General features: G+C 59.8%; 1 protein-coding gene across 1 annotated transcript in view; it reads left to right on the top strand.

The window, feature by feature from the left end:
• CROCC (ciliary rootlet coiled-coil, rootletin) overlaps nucleotides 1–21,355 on the top strand; it is a 40,171-nt gene extending 18,816 nt beyond the window's left edge. The window contains exons 17-37 of the mRNA XM_012763092.3: nucleotides 305–535; nucleotides 1,274–1,467; nucleotides 1,741–1,868; nucleotides 2,992–3,161; nucleotides 4,906–5,085; nucleotides 5,815–5,949; nucleotides 6,351–6,494; nucleotides 6,904–7,142; nucleotides 7,620–7,779; nucleotides 9,383–9,550; nucleotides 10,685–11,057; nucleotides 14,477–14,646; nucleotides 14,753–14,873; nucleotides 15,145–15,308; nucleotides 16,724–16,939; nucleotides 17,636–17,860; nucleotides 18,308–18,457; nucleotides 18,737–18,937; nucleotides 19,095–19,226; nucleotides 19,888–20,067; nucleotides 20,756–21,355. Of these exons, the coding sequence (XP_012618546.2) occupies nucleotides 305–535; nucleotides 1,274–1,467; nucleotides 1,741–1,868; nucleotides 2,992–3,161; nucleotides 4,906–5,085; nucleotides 5,815–5,949; nucleotides 6,351–6,494; nucleotides 6,904–7,142; nucleotides 7,620–7,779; nucleotides 9,383–9,550; nucleotides 10,685–11,057; nucleotides 14,477–14,646; nucleotides 14,753–14,873; nucleotides 15,145–15,308; nucleotides 16,724–16,939; nucleotides 17,636–17,860; nucleotides 18,308–18,457; nucleotides 18,737–18,937; nucleotides 19,095–19,226; nucleotides 19,888–20,067; nucleotides 20,756–20,842 (3,768 nt within the window). The 3' untranslated portion in view covers nucleotides 20,843–21,355. The remainder of the gene's footprint in view (nucleotides 1–304; nucleotides 536–1,273; nucleotides 1,468–1,740; nucleotides 1,869–2,991; nucleotides 3,162–4,905; nucleotides 5,086–5,814; nucleotides 5,950–6,350; nucleotides 6,495–6,903; nucleotides 7,143–7,619; nucleotides 7,780–9,382; nucleotides 9,551–10,684; nucleotides 11,058–14,476; nucleotides 14,647–14,752; nucleotides 14,874–15,144; nucleotides 15,309–16,723; nucleotides 16,940–17,635; nucleotides 17,861–18,307; nucleotides 18,458–18,736; nucleotides 18,938–19,094; nucleotides 19,227–19,887; nucleotides 20,068–20,755) is intronic.
• The last annotated feature ends 314 nt before the right edge of the window (nucleotides 21,356–21,669 follow it).

The following is a 21,669-nucleotide window of genomic DNA, read 5'->3' on the forward strand; positions in this document are numbered from 1 at the left end:
GTGCTCAGTGAGACCAGCCCGGTACCCGTCTGTCTTGGTCCCTGCCTCTCTTTCCGTCTCTGTCGTTCTCTGACTCTGTCTGTCTGTCTGTCTTCTCTTTCTTGGTATCAGAGCAAAGAAGCCCCATGGGCCCTCCTCTGTTCGTCCTCCTCCCCAGTGTCCACACACCCAAGGGCACTTCCCCCTACCCCCAGAGCCTCCCCTGGGCTGGCTGTCATGGGTGGGTGGGTGGAGGAGGCATCCCTGGTCCTGGGAGGGACCCCTGCTCACTGGGCCCCTCCCCCACCCCTGCCCGGCCCCCCAGCTGGAGGAGGAAAAGGCAGCCCTGCTGGGCCGGCAGCGGCAGGCGGAGCAGGAGGCCACCTTGGCGCGGGAGGAGCAGGAGAGGCTGGAGCAGTTGCAGCTGGAGCAGGAGGTGGCTCGGCAGGGCCTGGAGGGCTCCCTGCACGTGGCGGAGCAGGCCCGGGAGGTGCTGGAGCAGCAGCTCCCCACGCTGCGCCACGAGTGCAGCCGGCTGCAGGAGCAGCTGGCCCAGGTGGGCACAGCGTGGTGTATCTGGGGGTAGGGAGCAGGTGGGGGCTGGGCTCCCTGGCTCCTGCATCCTGTCCTGTGGTGAGTCGCAGGTGCAGGAACCCACTTCTGGGTTAAATCTGGTTCCACCTTTGCTAGCTGGGGACCTTGAACGAGCTATCCAACCTCCCCCTGCCTCAGTCGCCCCTCTGTAACATGGGGCTAAGAGTCCTCATCACAGAGGGTGATTCTGAAGAATGCATGGGAAAACCTGCGTAAGCACTTGGCAGAGGACGATCTGGCCCCGAGTTGCCATTCGATACAGATTAATCATGTGATAATGGATACAGACATTTAGAATTGGAATCTTAGACTTTTGGGGACTTCTTAGCTGGAAGGGACTTTAGGGCTTCAGGGATCCAGGGACCTTTATGCAGTGTCTATCCTGGAGGGTCTCTTGGACATGGCCCAAGGGCTACAGGTCTCCCCCCCGGGGCCTGTTGAGTATCTCCCCTTGGGTCTGTTTTACATATTCAGCTTCTCTGCAAGCTTTGGGGTCAGGAAAGGGCTCTGGTACTCCCAAAGCTGAGTGAGGGTCCACGTTCTTCTACGCATGGGCATTGCAGGTCTAGAGAAGGCTGTGACTTGCCCAGGTACATACGGCCCGTCAGGCCAGAGCTGGGTCAGGCCCAGAGTCGGGGTGTTGCGTGACAGACAGGCTGGGGGATGCCGGGAGCCGTGCTCACGGTCCCTGGGGGGCCAGCTCTCCCGGCAGCTGAGCGGGCGGGAGCAGGAGCTGGAGCAGGCCCGGCGGGAGTCACACCGGCAGGTGGAGGCGCTGGAGCGAGTGGCCCGGGAGAAGGAGGCGCTGGCCAAGGAGCGGGCGGGCCTGGCCGTGCAGCTGGCGGCAGCGGAGCGTGAAGGCCGGACTCTGTCAGAGGAGGCCACACGCCTGCGGTAAGTCCGTGGGCTCTGCCCAGCCTGCCCTGGGGGTTGTCCTGGGCCCACGCCATGACCAGTCTCGCCCAGGCATTGGCCCAGAGGGGCAGTTACTTAGGAGTCTGGCTTGCCAACATGTCCTAGCTCTGGCTTAAGCCTCCCCTGGGAACGCGGGCCCGGCCTGGCAGGTAGGTTGGCACTTGGCCCGTGGCTGGCCACGCCCTGAGATCCACAGTTTCCTGGGGCCGGGGAGGCTGAGTCCCAAGGCCTCACGGCCTGTGTGTGCTGCAGTTTGGAGAAGGAAGCCCTGGAGAGCAGCCTGTTTGAGGTGCAGCGGCAGCTGGCCCAGCTCGAGGCCCGCCGGGAGCAGCTGGAAGCTGATGGGCAGGCCCTGCTGCTGGCCAAGGAGACCCTGACTGGTATGAGGGGCGGGGGGCTGGGAGACAGACTGCAACCTGTGAGTTCTGGGGTCTCAGAGAAGTTGGGAGCACTGGCATAGGAGTGAGGCTGCCCTGGGTTCCAATCCTGGTTCTGCCACTTAGATCTAGTCTTCCTCTGAATGAGCCCTTTCCCTCTCTGGGCCGCAGATTCGTCTGTGATAATTGGAGGTGATAATGGCCACTGAGCCTGTTGCCAGGACAAGGTGAGAAAAGCATGTAAGCGCCTTGGCGCAGTGCCCGGCCCGGTCAGCAGTGGCTGCTGTGTCATCATCGGGGCAGTTAGAGAGTTCTGAGTTCTCTGCGGAGCCATCAGGTGCTTCTTGGATGACTCTTGGCCCCACAGTCTCAGCCCCACCGCCCTGCCCGCCCCTCACCAGTCTCTGAACTCAGGGCTGCTTTCCCCACTCAGCACACGTTAACTAAGCACCTACTTGGGTCGTGGAAATTAATTTTCCTGTCCATGTACACCTGAGCAAGACAAACCAGGAAGGGAAATGCTGGCGGGATTCCAACCCAGGAGATGGTTTTTAGATGCTCCACTGTGGGGTGTCCCCTCCCCATAGTCACCTCCACATGTACCGACAGTTAATGCTCAGCCAAGTGTGTTATGACAGCCGGCCATTAAAGGCGAAGCTTCGTGGAAAACTGCAGCTTTGGGAAAACATGATCTCTGCGCCTCTGTTCCATCATCTGTAAATGGGGTGCGCGACACTCACGGCATGCTAGGACGCCGAAATGAAATCATGTCTAGAAAGCGCTTGGCCAGGTGGCCCGACCCATAGTGAGTGGGCTGTTCTCAGTAACAGGGCTGTTCTCTCTTTGATATCCTTCCCATGCATGGGAAGGATATCCCTTCTCATCAGTCGTTTTATGATTGATTGATGCTGTTCTAGGGAGGCAGAGAGAGGACAGGACCAGTGGGCTCGTGCAGCAGATGGGGAACCTGAGGCCCAGAGGGGGCGAGCCACTTCTTCAAGGGAGCCCAGCCTAGATGCCAAGCGGGCCCTCTCTGCTTTGGGATTTTGCTCACCTGGCCTAAGTCTGCTGGCTCCAGGGGAGGTTTTGACTCAACCCTGCCCTTTCCCCCAACCCTCTCGTGCAGGGGAGCTGGCGGGCCTGCGGCAGCAGATAGTAACAACAGAGGAGAAAGCGGCTCTCGACAAGGAGCTGATGGCGCAGAAGCTGGTGCAGGCGGAGCGGGAGGCCCAGGCCTCTCTGCGGGAGCAGCGGGCAGCCCACGAGGAGGACTTGCAGAGACTCCAGCGAGAGAAGGTACGGGCAGCTGGGTAGGGGCGGGCAGGACTCTGCTCTCCTCTGTGACCTCAGGCGAGTCATCCTTCTTGCTCTGCCTCAGTTTCCACATCTGTGAAATGGGACTTCTTCTCTGCCATGGAGGCCCTGGGGGCAGTGGGAAGACCCATGGGGGGATCTTTTTTTTTTTCTTTTTTATTTTTTGAGACAGAGTCACCACTCTGTTGTCAGCCCAGAGTGCAGTTATCATTGCTCACTGTAACCTCAAAGTCCTGGGCTTAAGCGATCCTCCTGCCTCAGCCTCCCAAGTATCTGGGACTACAGGCATGTGCCACCATGCCTGGCTAATTTTTTCTATTTTTAGTAGAGACGGAGTCTTGCTCTTGCTTAGGCTGGTCTCAAGCTCCTGAGCTCAAGCAATCCTTCCCCCTTGGCCTCCCGGAGTGCTAGGATTACAGGTGTGAACCACCACGTCCGGCTAGCAAATCCTTATTAAACATGCAGATTCACAGGTCCCATATCTGTTCCAGCCCTGGTGATCTGAATATAGGGGGTCCACAGCCACATTTAAGAAATGCTGACATAATGTGTAGCAGAAAAGCACTGTTATTTGCTAAGAAGTACTGTTTGCATATGAAGGCTCACTCTGGAACATTAGCATTTAGGCAGGCCAGGGGCCAGGGAGGTTAGTAGAATACCGGCTCTGGGATTGTACTGCCTGTGCTTGACTCTGATCCTGGTCACATACTGGTGATGCTACCTAAGGTCTCTGTGCCGTCATTTCCCCATCTGTAGAAATGAGGAAAGGATGGTGTAAGGAATTATGAGGACACGGTGAGATAATCCATATAAAGGGCTTAGCGTAGTGACTGGGCACTTAGCAAATGCCCCATAAATTATTACTGCTGGTACTGGGGAACTCTCCAGTGTGGCCTCAGGATACGGGCCCTGTGCCCTGCCTGGACAGGGCTGCCTCCGACAGAGGTTCAGGCTGCGCCCCATCACGCTAGTGGGCGCCATTCACTCTGTAGTTGCCACGGCCTGGGGTAGGTGTTATCACGCTTCTCCAGCAGGTGGCATTTGGAAAAGGGGTGCCATTGTCTGCTTTTTGCGAACTTGCTGGGGCCAGCGCTGGGGCCAGGCACCTGCCCCTGGCCTGAGTGGGCTATTCTTTGCCCGTGGGCTCTACCTGCCTTACCTGTCCAGTCCCCAGGGAGCCAAACTGCCATGAACCCCCCTTACAATTCTTACCCCTACACTGCCTGGCTTGGCCTGATTAATGTCCCCAGATCTATGCTCTTCTCTCCAGCTCTGCCACCCCAGAGCCCCTGCAATCCTCACAGCCGATCCCACCTCCTCTCTGCCCCAGCCCCGATCTCCCTTCCACAGCTGTCAGAACATCGCCCCGATCTAAAACCCAGATTGCTCCTTGTCACCCTGGCCTGACCCCACTGTCCTCAGAATCCCTCCGCACACACAGCCCGGCCCTGCCTAGCTGCGTCTGGGGCCCTGGCCCCATGGCTCCCCTCGCCCCCTCGGGTTCCCGGGCGTCCTGTGTGCTCTTTCCTCCAGGCCTCTGCAAGGCTGTGCTCTTGGCTGGGGGTCCACAGCCCCGGCTGTCCCCGTCACAGCCCTTACCATCCCATCGTGTAGTTACCTGGTCACCTACCACGTCTCGCGGGGTGCAGGCCCTTGCTGCCCTGAGGTTTGCGGGGGCTGCCTGGGCTGCACCTGGTATGTCACACGTGCTGGCCCTGGCCCCCAGGAGGCAGCGTGGCGGGAGCTGGAGGCAGAGCGGGCCCAGCTGCAGGGGCAGCTGCAGCGGGAGCGGGAGGAGCTGCTGGCCCGGCTGGAGGCCGAGAAGGAGGAGCTGAGCGAGGAGATCGCGGCCCTGCAGCAGGAGCGCGACGAGGGCCTGCTCCTGGCCGAGAGCGAGAAGCAGCAGGTGCGTGAGTCCTGGTGCCGCGCAAGGGGCCCCTGTTTGGGGCTGGTCCCTGCTTGGCCACCCAGCAGCTAGGAGCCCTGGGGCAGGCCACTTGCCTCTCTGGGCCTCAGTTTCCTCACCTGTGGGATAGGAGAATGAGAGGGGGGCCTGTGAGGCATCGCTGCACTCCATGCCTGGCATGCTCTGGGCAAGTGCCAAGGGACAGTGACAGTTAGGACACCAGGAAAACTGTTCCGCATTCTCCCACCCCTCATCCCACTCAGGCTGGGCATGGCGTCCTCATGACAGCCTTCCGAGCAGTCCCAGATGCCCGCAGGCATCAGCTGACCCTCGCCCCAAAGAACTAATTCCTGCCTTTCCCATAATGTAATGGAGACAGGGCAGACTGCATCCATCTCCTCTCCTCGCCAGCCGTGTCAGCCTGGGCAAGTCATCTCAGCTCTTTGAGCCCAGTGTCCTCATCTGTAAAATGGGAATGATGAAAGGCTCAGTTTTAGGGTTGTGGTGGCAAGTTAGTGAGATCTGTAAGTTGTACCGTGTGCAGGGTTCTTGTGGCTGCTCTCGTACCCTTTTCCAGGGCTGTATCTCTGCCCTGCTTCCGCCAGTGGTGGCCCACTCGGGCCACTGAGCCTCCAGGGGGCACGTTGCCCAGGGCAGGGTGAGGGAGAGGCCCGGGCATGTCCCCAGGGTCAGCCGAGCCCCACGCCGTTTGCTCCCTGCCCTGCCCAGGCCTTGTCTCTGAAGGAGTCCGAGAAGGCGGCGCTGTCAGAGAAGCTGATGGGCACGCAGCACAGCCTGGCCGCCGTCTCCCTGGAGCTGGAGCGGCAGAAACGCGACGCTCAGAGCCGGCAGGAGCAGGACCGGGTAGGTGGGCTGGGCAGCCGGGCCCCATCTGCATGGAGAAGCACGTCCTGCCCCTTCCGGGCACTGTCCCTCTCCGAGGAGCCCCCATCTGAAGGGGAGGTGTGGCCCTGCCCCGGAGAAGCCTCCAGGCTGTGGGGGGAGGCTCAGCCCTTCCTTTGGGAGTCCCTATCCGAGGGAGGGGGCACAGCTCTGCCCTGGCAGATCCTCCAGCATAAGGGAGAGACCAGCCACGGGGACAGCATGGGGACAGCATTCACTGCATCGAGGGGTTTGGAGAGGGTGAGGCAGGCCAGCGGGAGGGGCGCGTTTGGAGCTGAAAGTGGACGGTTCAGCCAGCCCCTTGGGAGCAGCAGGGGGCAGGGGCACAGCAGGACCGAGTCTGAAGAGCCCGTCTGTCCCAGAGCACGGTGAACACCCTGACGTCTGAGCTCCGGGACCTGCGGGCCCAGCTGGAGGACGCCGCTGCGGCCCACGCCCACGAGGCGAAGAGGCTGCAAGAGCAGGCCCGCGACCTGGGCAAGCAGCGGGAGTCCTGCCTGCGCGAGGTGAGCCGCCGCCCCACCTTTCCGGGCAGCACACACTACGTGGCTAAATGGTGGGGGCCCCCGAAGAGTGTAGGATTCCTCCCTGCATTTGAGGACAAATGGGCAGCCAACTTAGAAAGGAGACAGCAAGCGTTTACTAAGCACCTGTTGTGTACAGGTGGACTCGGGGGCTTCAAGGAGGGGTGAGTGTGGTCCCCGCCCTCTTGGCGTCGCCCACGGGACCTGACTGATGATTTCAGGCCAACACGCTGCTGGCCCCCGCAGCCTTGCCCGAATCACAGCTCACAGCTTGCGGGCCGAGTCGCGGCGGAGGGTGGGGCAGGCGCCCTGTGGCCAGGGGTGTGGGGTTCAAGGCCCAGCTTGCACAGGGCCCTGACCGCCGTCCCGTGGACGCCCGCCGTGCTCGCAGGCAGAAGAGCTTCGGACCCAGCTGCGCCTGTCGGAGGACGCCCGGGACGCGCTGCGGCGGGAGCTGCTGGAGGCCCAGCGCAAGGTGCGCGAGGCCCAGGAGGGCTGCGAGGCCCAGCGCCAGGAGGCCGGCGAGCTGCGGCGCAGCCTGGGCGAGGGCGCCAAGGAGCGCGAGGCCCTGCGGCGCTCCAACGAGGAGCTGCGGGCCGCCGTGAAGAAGGCGGAGAGCGAGCGCATCAGGTGGGTGACGCCGGGAGCCAGCCCCGAGTCCTTCACCGAGCCCCATCCTTCTCATAGAATCTCCTCCCTGGAACCCAACTTCACACCCTGGGGTTCTGGGGACTTGCACAGATGCGGACTCTGCGTCCCCTAACCGCAGCCCAGCACGTGCCCATTTTAGGGGGTTTTCTTCCCTGTCTCATGAGGAGGGGGGAAGTAGGCAGGGATGGGCACAGACTCGGGCCCACCTGTTGTCTGTCATCACCCTGAAAATCAGGCTCCCTCCTGGAGTCACTGGCCCACCCCTCCCAGCTGAGGTCTTGGCCCCCATCCCTGGGGAAGTCACCTCAAGAGGGGACATGTGGACGGCCAGCACTTGAGGCGCCTGTAGGCCGAGAACCTGCCGGACCCACTCCAGGAATGGGGGAAGGGACTTTGGTGTAGAGCCGTAGACTGTACTCTTCCCAGGACCCAGCCTCTGCCCTCTGCCCTCTCCAGCCTGAAGCTTGCCAACGAGGACAAGGAGCAGAAGCTGGCACTCCTAGAGGAGGCCCGGGCCGCCGTGGGCAAGGAGGCCGGGGAGCTGCGGGCCGGCCTGCAGGAGGTGGAGCGCTCACGGCTGGAGGCTCGGCGGGAGCTGCAGGAGCTGCGGCGGCAGGTACCCCTGGCCCCCTTGTCACCCCTATCCCGGGGCTTGCTGTGTGCCCCGGGGCCAGTAGCACCCTCTTTCTGGAGTTGAGACATCCCACACGTAAAACCAGGGTTTTGAACTACAACAAGGCTTCTCACCCAACCTTGGTATGCATGGGTGCGAGGAGTCCTCGAGCCCCCGAAACTGGGTGCAAAGTCTGTGCGTTTGTGCGCACGCAGGCTCTCGTTTCCCCAGGGAGGGGGCCGGAGCTCCCGTCCAGTTCTCAGAGCAATCTGTGAGCGACAAAAGGTGTAGATTTCAGGGACTAGATCGGGGGCTGGCAAACTCTTTTTGTAAAGAGCCAAATGGTAAAAATATTCCAGCTTTCCGGCTGTGCAGCCCATTGCAACCACTCAGCTCTGCGCAGCCCCGCGGTGCGCGGACAGGCGGCCTGCGGTCCAGTGAAGCTTCACTTATGGACACTGGAATTGCAGTTTCCCATCATTTCATGAGTCAACAAATACTGTTCTTTCTTTGATTTTCTTTCAATCATGTAGAAATGAACCATTTTCAACTATTTAAAAATGTAAAAAAAAAAAAAACAAAAAAAACCATCCTTAGCTCACACACCTAAAAGAACAGGAGACCAGCTGAACTTGGCCTGTGGACTGAAGTGTGTTGACCCCTGAACTAGACAATCTCCAAACTCATCCACCACAGCAAACATTTAACAGTGCTTGCTGTATACTGGGCACTGCCCTGGACACGGTGGGCTCAGGTTTCCCACTCTAGAAGACTCAAAGAACAGGAAACAGCCTCCTAGGCTCTGCCCTACCTGGAGATATCACAGCCTGATAGCCAGAGATATGACAGCCTGGACAACTAATCCTCTCCAACCCCCGCCGCAGCCCCCCCCCAAACCAAAGCTCCTTCCTGGGATGCCACAGGAGTCCCTGAAATGAACTGCCATTCGTGTGCCAGGTGTTGTATGCCACAGCACTATCTCATGTCACCCTCATGGTAGTGCAGTAGGGTAGCTAGGCTTAACCCCCATCTGCTCCTGGGGAAATAGGGGCTTAGAATCCACAGTGGCATTCCACTTGTCTGGGATCAAAGCCCAGTCTGCTGCTTGTGGGCTGTGTGACCTTGGGCAAGTCACTTTAACTCTCTGAGCCTCAGTTTTCTTATCTTTTAAATAGGGATGTTAGTACCCACCCCTGTTTGAAGATTAAATGAATTTGTATAAATGAAGTACTTAGATCAGAGCTAGACACATGACAAGCCCTCCAAAAAAGTTAATTATCATTGCAGAGGTGGAAGGTCACCCAGAGAGCTGTGGTCCCTGCCCTGTGGAAGTCCTGGTCTCATAAGGGCTCAGTCTTCCCTCCTCCTACCCCCCCGAAAGGTAGTTTTGAGTCTGTTGATGGAGTGGTAAACAGACCATTGGTGCCTAGGTGCCTGGCATGGCTTGAGCTCGGTGTGGTCGTCTGGGGCAGGCTCCGTGGATTTGGTGTGGTATCTGATGCATGCATCCCTAGAGCTTCGGGTCTCGAGAGCCTCCTGGGCCAGGGTGGGGCAGGGTACAGGGGCAGAGCCGAACCAGCTGCCGTTCCCACTCTCTGTCTCCCAGATGAAGATGCTGGACAGTGAGAACGCCAGGCTGGGCCGGGAGCTGGCAGAGCTGCAAGGCCGCCTGGCGCTGGGTGAGCGGGCAGAGAAGGAGAGCCGGCGGGAGACCCTGGGCCTCCGGCAGAGGCTGCTGAAGGGCGAGGCCAGCATGGAGGCGGTGCGACAGGAGGTAACCGGGCAGGTGGACGGGCTGCCCTGTGCCTCTCTCCTCCCTCCAGCAGGAAGCAGATGGGCACTCCAATGCTGGAGTCACTCTGAGACCACTCCCTGGGACTTGTTCCTGTCCCCGACTCCTTGAGACTCTTCCCCAGTTATAATAACAACAACTGAAAGAACCATGGGTCTACTATGTGCAGGCACACAACTGGGGGATGGGGGCCAGGCTCTGTAGGCATGACCTTGTTCCGTTCTCCCAGTAGCCCCATGAGGTAGGTACCTTTAGCTCCATTTTACAGAGAGATCTAGACACAGAGGCTCAGAGAGGTCAAGGGATCTATTCAAGGTCACACAGCCACTCAGGTCTGTCTGACTCCAAAGACTTCACTCTTTCCACTCAGCCCTTTCTGGCTTTTTAACTGCCTAGAGTCTACTGTGTGACCTTGACCATGACCTTCTTCACAGCACTCATGGGAGGGGCTGGCACAGCAGAGGGTGTGCAAAGGGCCCTGGCACAGGTCCTGGCACCCAGGTGGTGCTCAGAAGTGGGGTTTCAGTGAAACCAATGACCACGAGCAGTTGATTCCTGAACCAGAGGGTTGGTTTTGTGTGTGCCCATACCTCCCATTAGTCAATAATTATTTACACACCCCCATGTGTGCAGATCTATTGATAAATTACGTGGACTGAGGCCGTGTTGCCTAGTAGTTAAGAGAACAGCCTCTGGAGCTGGAGCTTTGAATCCCAGCTCTGCAGCTTAGTAGCTGTGTGGCCTTGGACAAGATAACTTCTCTGTGCCTCAGTTTCATCTTCTATTAAAGAAGGATGATTCATAGAGTAGTATTCAGAGTTAATTTTTTTTTGGAAAGTACTTAGTGCCTGGCCATAAGTCCTATCTATATAAGTGTTAACTATTATTACTAATAAGCGATGTACATTGCAAGGCATAGATACACAAGGAAGGGATAAAAAACTAATAATTTCCTCCCCCACTCCGTGGACGTTCTTGCACAGCCTGCTTGAGTGCACACCACTAAAGGAGTAGGTGTTGTGCTGGCCACGTGGACGGTGGGCTCCAGGCTGGGCCTGGGAGGTGGGGCGTCGGTGGGGGCGGCCTTGCTGACCCCGGGCTTCGCATCTGCCCCAGCTCCAGGGAACCCAGCGGAAGCTACAGGAGCAAGAAGGCGAGTTCCGGGCCCGCGAGCGAGGCCTGCTGGGCTCCCTGGAGGAGGCGCGCTGCGCTGAGAAGCAGCAGCTGGACCATGTCCGCAGCCTGGAGCTGAAGCTGGAGGCGGCGCGGGCGGAGGCCACGGAGCTGGGGCTGCAGCTGAGTGCGGCCCAGGGCCGGGCGCAAGGCCTGGAGGCCGAGCTGGCCCGCGTGGAGGCGCAGCGGCGCGCGGCGGAGGCGCAGCTGGGCGGCCTGCGATCGGCCCTGCGCAGGGGCCTGGGCCTGGGCCGTGCGCCCAGCCCCGCCCCGCGGCCCCCGCCCGGCTCTCCCGCCCGCGACGCGGCTACCGGAGGTGAGCGCCGCGGGCTGCAGACCAGGCGGGGAGGGCCGGGGGCGGGCCTCGCGGAGTCCCCGCCCATTGCCCCGCCCCCGCGTCGCGCTCAGTGTTTCAAGGAGCCCACCCTTCGCTGGGCCACGCCCCTCTGCCGAGGTCTGCTCTGGCCACGCCCCCTCGCCGAGGCTCCTCCCTTCACCGATCCGTGCCTTGGTCGCCTCTTTTCAGAGGAGAGGCTCTTTTTGAGACAGTCTCACTCTGTCGCCCAGGATAGAGTGCCCTGGCATCATCCTGGCTCACGGCAACCTCAAACTGCTGGACCCATGCGGTCCTCCTGCCTCAGCCTCCAAGTACCTGGGACTAGGGAATTATGCCCTGACGCCTGGCTAATTTTTCTATTTTTAGTAGAGACGGGTCTCGCTCTTGCTCAGGCTGGTCTTGAACGCCTGACCTCGAGCGATCCTCCCACCTCGGCCTACCAGAGTGCTGGGATTACAGGAGTGAGCCACCGCACCCAGCCTAGGGGGCCATTTTTCAGTGCTTCTAACTCATTTTCTCATTTTTCGAGCCTCCAGCCTCTAAATTGACCCCTGGCCTGTCTATCAGCACCCCCCACCCTTTTCAGCCTCTTGTGCCAGCTCCGCACACTTTCATCATCTCCCCCAGACACATACACAGCCTGGCCTGACCCCCTTCCAGGAACTCCTTCTTAAGAGTTCCCGGCTGCACCTGCTCCCCTGTCCCGGGGATGATGCTGGGGAAATGAGCGTGTGTCCGGGGTGGGAGCGGCCTCTGCGGGGCATTCATCTTGTCTCAGCCAGACTCGAACCTGCAGAATCTTAGAACTGCAGGGAATGGACCACGGGATCTTGAGTCATTGCCTCTTCAAATCCACACATTTAGTCCCGGGATCACATTTATTCATTCAATCACTCAATGTTTATTAAGCACCTACTGTGTGCCAAATGCAGTTTAAGCTCAGGGGTGGAGCAGTAAACAAAGTGACAAGCACGTCTGCTCTTACGGTGCTTATGGTCTAGCCTTGGGAGTAACAGACAATAAATGTGATACATAAATGAAATATAGAATATATCGGGTGGTGGTAAGGGCTGGAAAAATAGGTAAGGAAAAACCAGGCAAGGGACATTGCTGTTGGGAATGTAAAATGGCAAAGCCACTGTGGAAAATAGTTGGGCAGTTCTTTGAAAAGCTAAAAATAGAATTACCGCAGACCCAGCAATTCCTCTCCTAGGTATATGTCCCAAAGAATTGAAAACAGGGACTTGAGCAGACACCGGAACACCAGTGTTTATTGCAGCATTGCTCACAGTAGTCACAGGTGGAAACAGCCCAAATGTCCAGCAGATGAATGGATAAACCAAATGTGGTACTTACATGCAGCGGAATGTTATTCAGCCTTAAAAAGGAATAACTGAGATGTGGTTCCACATGAATAAGCCTCAGGGACCTTACGCTAAGTGAAAGAAGCAGTCGCCAAAGGGTAAATACATTATGATTCCACTTAAGTGTAATATCTATAATAGGCCAATTCATAGAGACAGCAGATTAGAGGTCACCAGGGGCTGAGGAAGGGGGGTAATTGGGAGTTATTGCTTTATCCAGAAGTTACAGTTTGTTTGGGGTTGTCCTAGATTTATTTCCAGGCCTGCTGTAACAGTTGTCCCTTGTTATCCGAGGGGAATTCGTTCCAGGACCTGCTTGGATGCTAAAATCCATGGATGCTCAAGTCCCTGGATATAAAATGTTGTAGCATTTGCGTGTAATTTATGTTCATCCCCACCCCCCAAATACTTTAAATCATCTCTAGATGTAATTCACACTTCCAAATCATACACTTAAAAATGGTTAAAATAGTAATTTTTAGGCTAGGTATGGTGGCTCACGCCTGTAATTCTAGCACTCTGGGAGGCCGAGGCAGGAGGATCGTTTGAGGTCGGGAGTTTGAGACCAGCCTGAGCAAGAGTGAGACCTCTGTCTCTACTAAAAATAGAAAAAATTAGCTGGACATGGTGGTCCACACCTGTAGTACCTGCTACTTGAGAGGCTGAGGCAGGAGGATCACTTGAGCTCAGGAATTTGAGGTTGCTATGAGCTAGGCTGACACCATGGCACTCTAGCCCAGGCAACGGAGCAAGACTCTGTCTCAAAAAAAAATTTTTTTTTTTTTTTTTTTTAAGATAAAGGTAAGGGGGCTGTTTGTGCGGGGACAACGGGAGGCTTACCTGAGGTGTCAGGTAAGGGAAGGAAGGTCCTGAGGCAGCACAGGGGGGAAGGGACTCTGAGGCCGAGTGTCAGTGCCCTGGCCAGCCCACCCCAGGGGCGACCAGCAGCCCAGAATGCTGCAGGCTAAGCCGTGAGGGCCTGCAGGCGAAGGGCCTGCGCACAGAGACCTTGCAGGCCACTACAAGGACTTTAACCCGAGGGGATGGGATCTTCCAGGCTGGAAGACCCTGGGAGCAGGGCGTGGAGGCCCTGCTCCTGTGGGAAGCTTTGGGTTGGGACTTTTGGGTGGTGACCCAGCTCGTGTCTGCAGGGCCAGTTAGGTGTCACTTGGCACAGGCTGGAGGATGCTCATGGCAGGCCCCTGTCCTGCAGTTCCAGTGTGGACCTCCAGGTGGCGCACCGACTCTGTCCGCCCTGCCCCCTCCTCCTCCCCATCTCCCAAGCTGAACGGTTTTCTGCCTGGGAGTCAGGCTGCCTGGGTTCACATCCCGGCTCTGGAATCTCCCAGCTTTGAAACCGAGCAACTCACTTAACTGCTTTGAGCCTACCTTGCCTGGGAAGGGGCTAAATTTGTCTTTACCTGTCCGGAAGTGATGAGGATGAGATGGGGCAACATAGGGAAAGCGCTGGCCCAGTGCCTGGCACATAGTAAGTGCTCAGTGCAGGGAGATGTTGAGGTGATGGAGTGCCCACCCTGGGCTGGGCCCTGGGGACACAGGGTGGACAGGAGAAAGAGCACCTAACGGTGCTCCTCTGGGTGGGAGGCAGACACAGACCCCCACTGGGTGAGATGAGCTCACCCCGACCCAGCCTGGAGTCAGGGGCCCCCTGAGGGGTCAGTGGCCTACAGGATGGGTCAGGCAAGGAGGAACCATGGGGAGAGTGGGCAGCATGAACCCAGGCATCTGGGGCTGGTGCAGGGAATGTTCTAGAGGGAACGGAGGGTGATACAGAGTGGCCCGCTTGCAAAGGGTGAGAGGGCGATTCAGCCAGGGTGGCCAACAGGGCCTCTGAGCTATGCAAAGGAGTCGGGCTTAATTCTGAGGGCTGTGGGGCTGGCTAAGTATTTTAAGCGAGAGAGATGTTGGAAGCAGCAGGGACAAAGGGAGTGAGATAGGTTTGGAGCCTGCGGCCACCCTCCGAGTAGGGGAGGTCAGTGGCTTCTGTATCTCTGAGCATGTCTTCTCTTCTAGGAAGCGAGGAAGGGCTCAGCAGCCCCGGCCCCTTGGAGTGCAGTCCTGGGGCCCAGCCTCTATCGCCAGGCCCTGCCATGTCCCCAGCACCTCCAGACCTGGACCCGGAGGTGGTGCGGGGGGCCCTCCGGGAATTCCTGCAGGAGCTGCGGGGAGCCCAGAGAGAACGGGTGAGCTTGGGCGTGAGTGGCTTGATAGGGACCGTGTGGCTGGGGACTCTGGGGGCGTGCAGGGTGTCAGAGCAGGGTCTTCTCCTTTCCCCCATGCCGGCTGCAGGACGAGCTTCGGGCACAGACGAGTGCTCTGACTCGCCAGCTGGCTGAGATGGAGGCCGAGCGGGACAGCGTGACCTCGCGGGCCAGGCAGCTGCAGAAGGCCGTGGCCGAGAGTGAGGAAGGTAAGTGTGACTCCCAGGGCCCCAACTCTGCTCTCTTGTGTTCTGAGCTGCTGAGGGAGGAGCCTGGGGAATTGGCCTGTGTCCCTGCCCTGGTCCTGTGACCAGGGGACCTGGTCCTGCAGGGGACCCTCCCTGCCCAGCTTCACTCGTGTCCAGACCCATATGCCCTCAAGGGTGCAGACAGTCTGGCCTGTGGTGGGCATTCTGTGGCCTGGTTCAGGTCTTGGGGCTGTGCCTGGCCATGCCTGACGGGGCGGGGTGGCGGCTGCAGCCCGGCGCAGTGTCAACGGGAGGCTGAGCGAGGCCCAGGCGGAGCTGGCACTGCAGGAGGAGAGTGTGCGGCGCAGCGAGCGGGAGCGCCGGGCCACGCTGGACCAGGTGGCCACACTGGAGAGGACCCTGCAGGCCACCGAGAGCGAGCTCCGGGCCAGCCAGGTGGGCAGGAGCTGAGGGCTGGCGGGGCGAGGGGAGGCTGTGGGTGCCGGAGGGGCTGTCCGAGCCCTGCCCTTGGTCTCTGTGCGTGTCTGCCCCAGTCTCCGCAGCACGCTGCAGCCAGCAGCCTTCGACTTTTCCTGCAGAAGCACGTTCTGATTCCATCATCTCTTTTCACTTTTTCTATAGCCTGGTGACATTTGGTCACTAGGCTGTAGGAAAAAGAGCTTGGGCTTTTGAGCCAGACAGACCTGGGTTCAAGTCCTGGCCCTGCTGTTATTGGCCTTGGGCCAGTCCACTGTCGGGTTCTCATTTTCCTCCTCGGGGAGAGGGAGGCCAACAGTTGTCTCACAGAGACGACGCACGTGAGCTCTCCGCACCCGGCTGGCGCTCGGGGGCCTCTGCTTTATGTCTTCACGTAGCCACACACGTGGTGTTCTCGGGCTTTTATGCGTGCTTGGGGGCCATCTGTGTTCACCTGGTGTACCTGTGTGCGTGTCTGTCTTTGTGTCTGGGCAGGAAGCCCAGGCCCAGGCGGTGCGCGTCCAGCCTGCCCTCTCGCAGCTGGAGCCCCCTCTCCTCTCTGTTCCTCGGTCCCTGCAGTGCTGGCCCGAGACTCAGCCCCTGCCTCTGGCTCCGGGCCGGGCTTAGCTGGATTGTTGTGTCTGCGGCTTCGTGTCTGGCCTTGGGCCCAGCCGCGGGGGCTGCAGGCGGAGGCTGGGAACAAAGCTGGGCAGGAGCCAGAGTGGGGGTGCCTGGGCCCAGACGGGGCAGGGTTGGGGCTCAGAGCAGGGGGCAGAGGGGCCAGGCTCGGGCTCGGGACTAGGGAGGCTGTAATAACACCCCCATTGGCCCACCCATCTCCAGGATAGTTACACGAATCAGAGGACCCCTGGTCTATCTTCCTGTCCTGTCAACACGCCCCAGGCCTCCTTTACTGCTCACCGCTGTGTGGGGGAGGGGGTGATCCCCTCAAACCCTAGGACAGTAGGGCCCACCCAGGGCTGCTGGGCTCAGCCCAGGTCACACATGCAGCTCTGGGCCCACCGCTGGAGTGGGGGTCAGCAGAGCAGGGGAAGGGCCCTGGAATCTACCTGTCACAGCCCCCTCCCCAGGGCTCCTATGAGGACCCAGGCTGTGGCACCCCCAGACCAATCCAGCACCCCCACTCTACAGATGTGAAACAGGGCCGAAGAGCAGGAAGGGCAGTCTTGGGACACATGGCCCGTGAGCCTTGGCCCAAACTGGACTGTGCTCGGGGATCCTCGTGTCCACTAATCGTGTGAACAGGGAGACCAAAGCCTCCAGGGGGTCTCAGGCTGGTCTCAGGTCCCCCCCACTTCCTCCCAAGGGTCAGGGCCATGGGGGAGGGCTATGGGGTGGACCGGACATCCGAGGCCTGAGCCCTCCCCCCGCAGGAGAAGATCAGCAAGATGAAGGCCAACGAGGTGAAGCTGGAGAGTGACAAGCGGCGCCTGAAGGAGGTGCTGGACGCCTCCGAGAGCCGCACCATCAAGCTCGAGCTGCAGCGGCGCTCACTCGAGGGGGAACTGCAGCGCAGCCGCCTGGGCCTGAGCGACCGCGAGGCCCAGGCCCAGGCCCTCCAGGATCGGGTGGACTCCCTGCAGAGACAGGTGGGCCCCGCCCCCACCCGCAACCCCAGCATCTGCATGCCCTGTGCCAAGCACTTTGCAGGAGCTAGGCAGTCCTCCCAACAAACACGTGAGGCAAGTATTATCATCATCCCCATTTCACAGATGAACAAATAGAGGCTGAGAGGTGATGTCAATGTCCAGAATCACATAGCTGTTATAATAAGAGGCGAAGGTAGAATTCAGGACTATTTGATGACAGAACCTGCATTTATAGAAGTCATGTGAGACAAGTTACAGATGTAGATTTTACTCGTTTCCCTTTTTGCCTTAGCTGGTAAGAAGCTTACTGTAACTGAAATGCTCAGTAATGCTGCTAGCCCTGCATGGACACCCACCAAAGTCAGAAACACAGAAAACTTTAAGGCTGTGGTGGTTACTGTTTCCCTTCTGTAGCAGGGAGGAAAGGGAATGAAGGCAGGGAAGAGCCCGTGGGGTCTGAGATAACCAGGTTGATGGTGTTCTGGGCAAGGGAAGTTAACTGGCAGCGTAACCCGGGCCCAAGTCGCAGCAGGTTGAGCCAATGAGAGTGCACGGGAAGAGTGGATATCAGTGATGGAGGCCCAGAGGTGGGCAGGGCTTGTGTTGGCACACCTGGTGGAGGTCACTGTGGGAGCAGAGGTATAGAGGCCAGATGGGAACAGAGCCCCTTGACTGTCCTGTCTGTCCTCCTGCCAGGTGGCAGACAGTGAGGTGAAGGCAGGGACTCTGCAGCTGACAGTGGAGCGGCTGAGTGGGGCCCTGGCCAAGGTGGAAGAGAGTGAGGGGACCCTGCGGGACAAGGTGCAGGGCCTGACACAGGCCCTGGCTCAGAGCAACAACAGCCTCACCAGCACCCAGGACAAGAATCTGCATTTACAGAAGGCTCTGACGGCCTGTGAACATGACCGTCAAGTGCTCCAGGTATGGGGGGTCCAGGGTCTGGCTGGGGGTGGGCCCAGTGAGAGAGTCAGCCAACAAGAGCAGGCTTGGTAAGGAGCCAGCCAATGGGGCAGTCAGTTGGGGACTCTAAGTAGCCAGTCAATGGAAACAGGGTTTGAGGGAGGGGTGGGCCCAGTAGAGAGCATCAGCCAATGAGCGGAGGCTCTGGGATGGGGTGTGCCCAGTAAGAGAACAAGCCTACTAGTATAGGTTTGCGGGGACCCCAGTGCAGAGTTAATGGGGAGAGCTGGGGTGTGGTGGCTCCCGCCATATGCAGGTCAGTGGATAGGCCATGGGCCAGGCTTGCTGCCTGGTTCACCCTTCCAGTGAGATGACTCCGGGCTGCGAAGCTGCCTGGAGGCAGAGTGGAGCGGGCCCTTTGCCTTAGGGCTCCCAGGCCAGCCTGGCACCGTTGGCCCTGTCCTGCAGGAACGGCTGGACGCTGCCCGGCAGGCGTTATCTGAGGCCCGGAAGCAGAGCAGCTCCCTGGGCGAGCAGGTGCAGACGGTGCGGGGCGAGCTGGCGGACCTGGAGCTGCAGCGGGCGGACGCGGAGGGCCAGCTGCAGCAGCTGAGGGAGGTGAGGGCCAGGGTGGGGACCTTTGTCCCCCGGTCTGTGAGTCCCTGGGTTGGGGTGGGGACCTTTCCATCCATCTCAAGCTTATCCCAAATCCTGGCCTCCAATGAGGACACATGGAGAAACTGAGGCTCAGGGGAACTGGCTGGCCTCAGGGACCAGTTCTCCAGTGTGGGTCTCACAGTTGCCCACGGAGCGAGTGGACAGGGCCAGCAGCAGCAGCATCCCAAGCTGCAGGTGGACACGCCGAGCCACAGGGCTGAGGCCTGGCTTGCGTTGCAGGTGCTGCGGCAGCGGCAGGAGGGTGAGGCCGCGGCTCTGCACACCGTCCAGAAGCTGCAGGACGAGCGGCGGCTGCTGCAGGAGCGCCTGGGCAGCCTGCAGCGCGCCCTGGCTCAGCTGGAAGCCGAGAAGCGGGAGGTGGAGCGCTCGGCCCTGCGGCTGGAGAAGGACCGCGTGGCCCTCAGGAGGACGCTGGACAAGGTGGGCTGATCCCCTCACGTCCTCTGGGGCCTCGCCGTGGTCCTGGCTGCACGTGCCCAGGGTCTGCGGCCTCTGCCGGTGTTAGGCTATTCCACTGGGGTTCCGAACCTGAGAGCCCCTCTCCAGCCCCTGATCCCCTCCTGCCCACCCCGCCTAGGTGGAGCGGGAGAAGCTTCGCAGCCACGAGGACACGGTGCGGCTGAGCGCGGAGAAGGGCCGCCTGGACCGCACACTCTCAGGCGCTGAGCTGGAGCTGGCCGAGGCCCAGAGGCAGATCCAGCAGCTGGAGGTCTGGCCCCGCCCACCCAGCCAAGGCCCCAGCTTCATCCCCAGCCTGAGTGCCACGCAGTCCCAGGGGGCCGGGGACCTTTGACCCCCGCCACCCCAGAGCCTGGAGCCTTGGAGGGGTGTCCCAGCCGGGCCACAGAGGGGGTTCTCCCCAAGTACAGAAAAGCTACTAAAGGCCTATTAGCATGTGACCCTGTGGGTGGGTTCATATATGTCGTACACATGTAGCAGTATGAGTGTCCATGTGAGTATTCTTGTGCACATAGCATAGATCTCGTGCACTGTGTGGCATGTCTAGAGATTTTAATACAAGTGTTTGTGTACAGGTGTTTTCATGTATGTAGATGTGTAGGAGTATTGGGCTTTCACACGTATGTATGCACCTGTGTGAACCTGGCTAAGTATTTACATGCTTGCCTTTGTGCCTGTGTGTCTCACATTTGAGTATGTCTGTGTGTGCGTGTGCGTGCACACGTGCGTGTGCAGGTGTGCGCGCCCGTCTGAGTGAGGGTCGCCGGGATTCGCAGGCTCACTGTGAGGGCCAGCAGGATGGGGAAGAGGAAGGATCTGTCTTGCTTCCCCATCTGTGCTGGCTGTGCCCCAGGGAGGTCACACACGCATACACTCTGCGCCAGGACCCTGACAGCAACCCCTCCCTGCAGGCCCAGGTGGTGGCGCTGGAGCAGAACCCGAGCCCGGCCCAGCTGGAGGAGGACGAGCAGCAGCGGCTGGAGCTGCAGCAGGAGGTGGAGCGCTTGCGCAGCGCCCAGGCGCAGACCGAGCGCACCCTGGAGGCGCGGGAGCGTGCCCACCGCCAGAGGGTGCGCGGGCTGGAGGAGCAGGTGTGCAGCCCCCAGGGGGAACTGGGCCAGGATGGAAGTGCGGGGCTGGAGGAAGAGGAGGGGGAGAGGGCTGCTGGGGACCTCAGTGTAAGCAGTCCATGGCTCCCAAACGGAACAGGGCGGTGGGTCTGGTATCAGCCATGGTTGGGCCAGAAGTTTCAGTGGTGCTCCTAGGACTCAGCCCCTCTCCCATGCTCTGCTGTCCTCTGGCTCCTGCCCAGGGCGGCCCTCTCCCTCGGGGCACAGGTGGCCTCTGCAGCTCCAGCCTCAGTTTCTTCCAGCAACCTGTGATTACGGGGATGGGGAGGGGGGGCCTTCTTCCTGAGAGCACCAGCAACAGTCCCAGGGGTGAGTCCCCACCGCCTGCTTGGATCACAGGCCCTTCCTGACCGAGTCTGTAGGGCAGGGCTGCTCGGATGGGCCGGGCCTGGATCACACGTCCACCCCTCGAGTCTGGGCTAGAGACGGGTCCACCCAAATGATGGGGATAAAGGATGTTGGGGGGTGGCCCCCAAACCTGCTGAGTCCTCAGTAGACACCTGGCTGCCATAAGGAGCAACATGGGAAGGGAAGGACACCCCCGGCTCTTAGTGAGGTCTCGGGTCCCTCTGGGTTCCCCGCTATGCCTCCCTTTGTCACAGGTGAGGCTGGGGACCTGGGCTGGCCTTACCTTCTCTTTCTCCCCCAGGTGTCCACACTGAAGGGACAGTTGCAGCAGGAGCTTCGAAGGAGCTCAGCACCCTTCTCCCCACTTTCTGGTCCCCCCGAGAAATGAGCCCCTTCCCGGCTGGCATCCAGAAAGCAGCCCTGTGCCCTCCTCAGCACAGTCCACCCGGGGCCTGGTCCTTTGGGGCCCCCGCGCTGGGGGTGAGGAGGAGCGGGTGGCAGGGCCGAGGAGGGCAGCTCCCGCTCCAGGCCAGACCCGGCAGTGGGTTCCTGGCATCCCCAGGCCCCATGGTCTGTGGGCCGAACCTCAGTCCAGCCCCACTCTGTACTCTAGATTGTACAGGGTTCCCCCGAGGGCAAGCGGCTGAGCCAAGCCGGGGCTGGGGAGCCCTTGTCTCTGGCCGGCCCTGGAGCATGGGCTCGTGGCAGGGGCCCGGGCAGGGGCCGGGGTCAGAGACCCAGGCCCGGAGACCTCTCCGCCTTAGTTCAGAGTGTTTGTCAGGAAGTTCTTCAGCGAGCTCAGAGTCCCTGTATTTTTATACCTTTTTACAATGTTAACTGTTCAGAACTATTTGTTTTTTGTAACAAGAAGACCCTGTTTTCTAAAACCGGTTTGTACAGATGTGTCCCTTTTCTGCTATTAGTGTGCCCTCTTCCTGGGAGGACCTGGGAGGGGGACAGGTAGGGCCTGGGCCAGGAGGGATGGGGCCCTCTAGGGAGGGGTGCTGGGGAGATGGGGGAGGCAGAGGCCTGTGTTGGGTAAGGAGCTTACCAGGCTCATAGGATCGGGGTGGGAGGCCCTGGGCATCCACCCCATTTAGCAGATGGGGCTGTTGAGGCCGGGGGCTGTGACCCAATCTGCACAGCTTTTCTTTGCCGCCCAAGCTGTCCTGCCTTCCTCTGCCCGCCCCCACCCCCAGATCGGCGCCGCCCCTC

This window comes from Microcebus murinus, chromosome 2, assembly GCF_040939455.1.
Source record: "Microcebus murinus isolate Inina chromosome 2, M.murinus_Inina_mat1.0, whole genome shotgun sequence".
NCBI lineage: Eukaryota > Metazoa > Chordata > Mammalia > Primates > Cheirogaleidae > Microcebus > Microcebus murinus.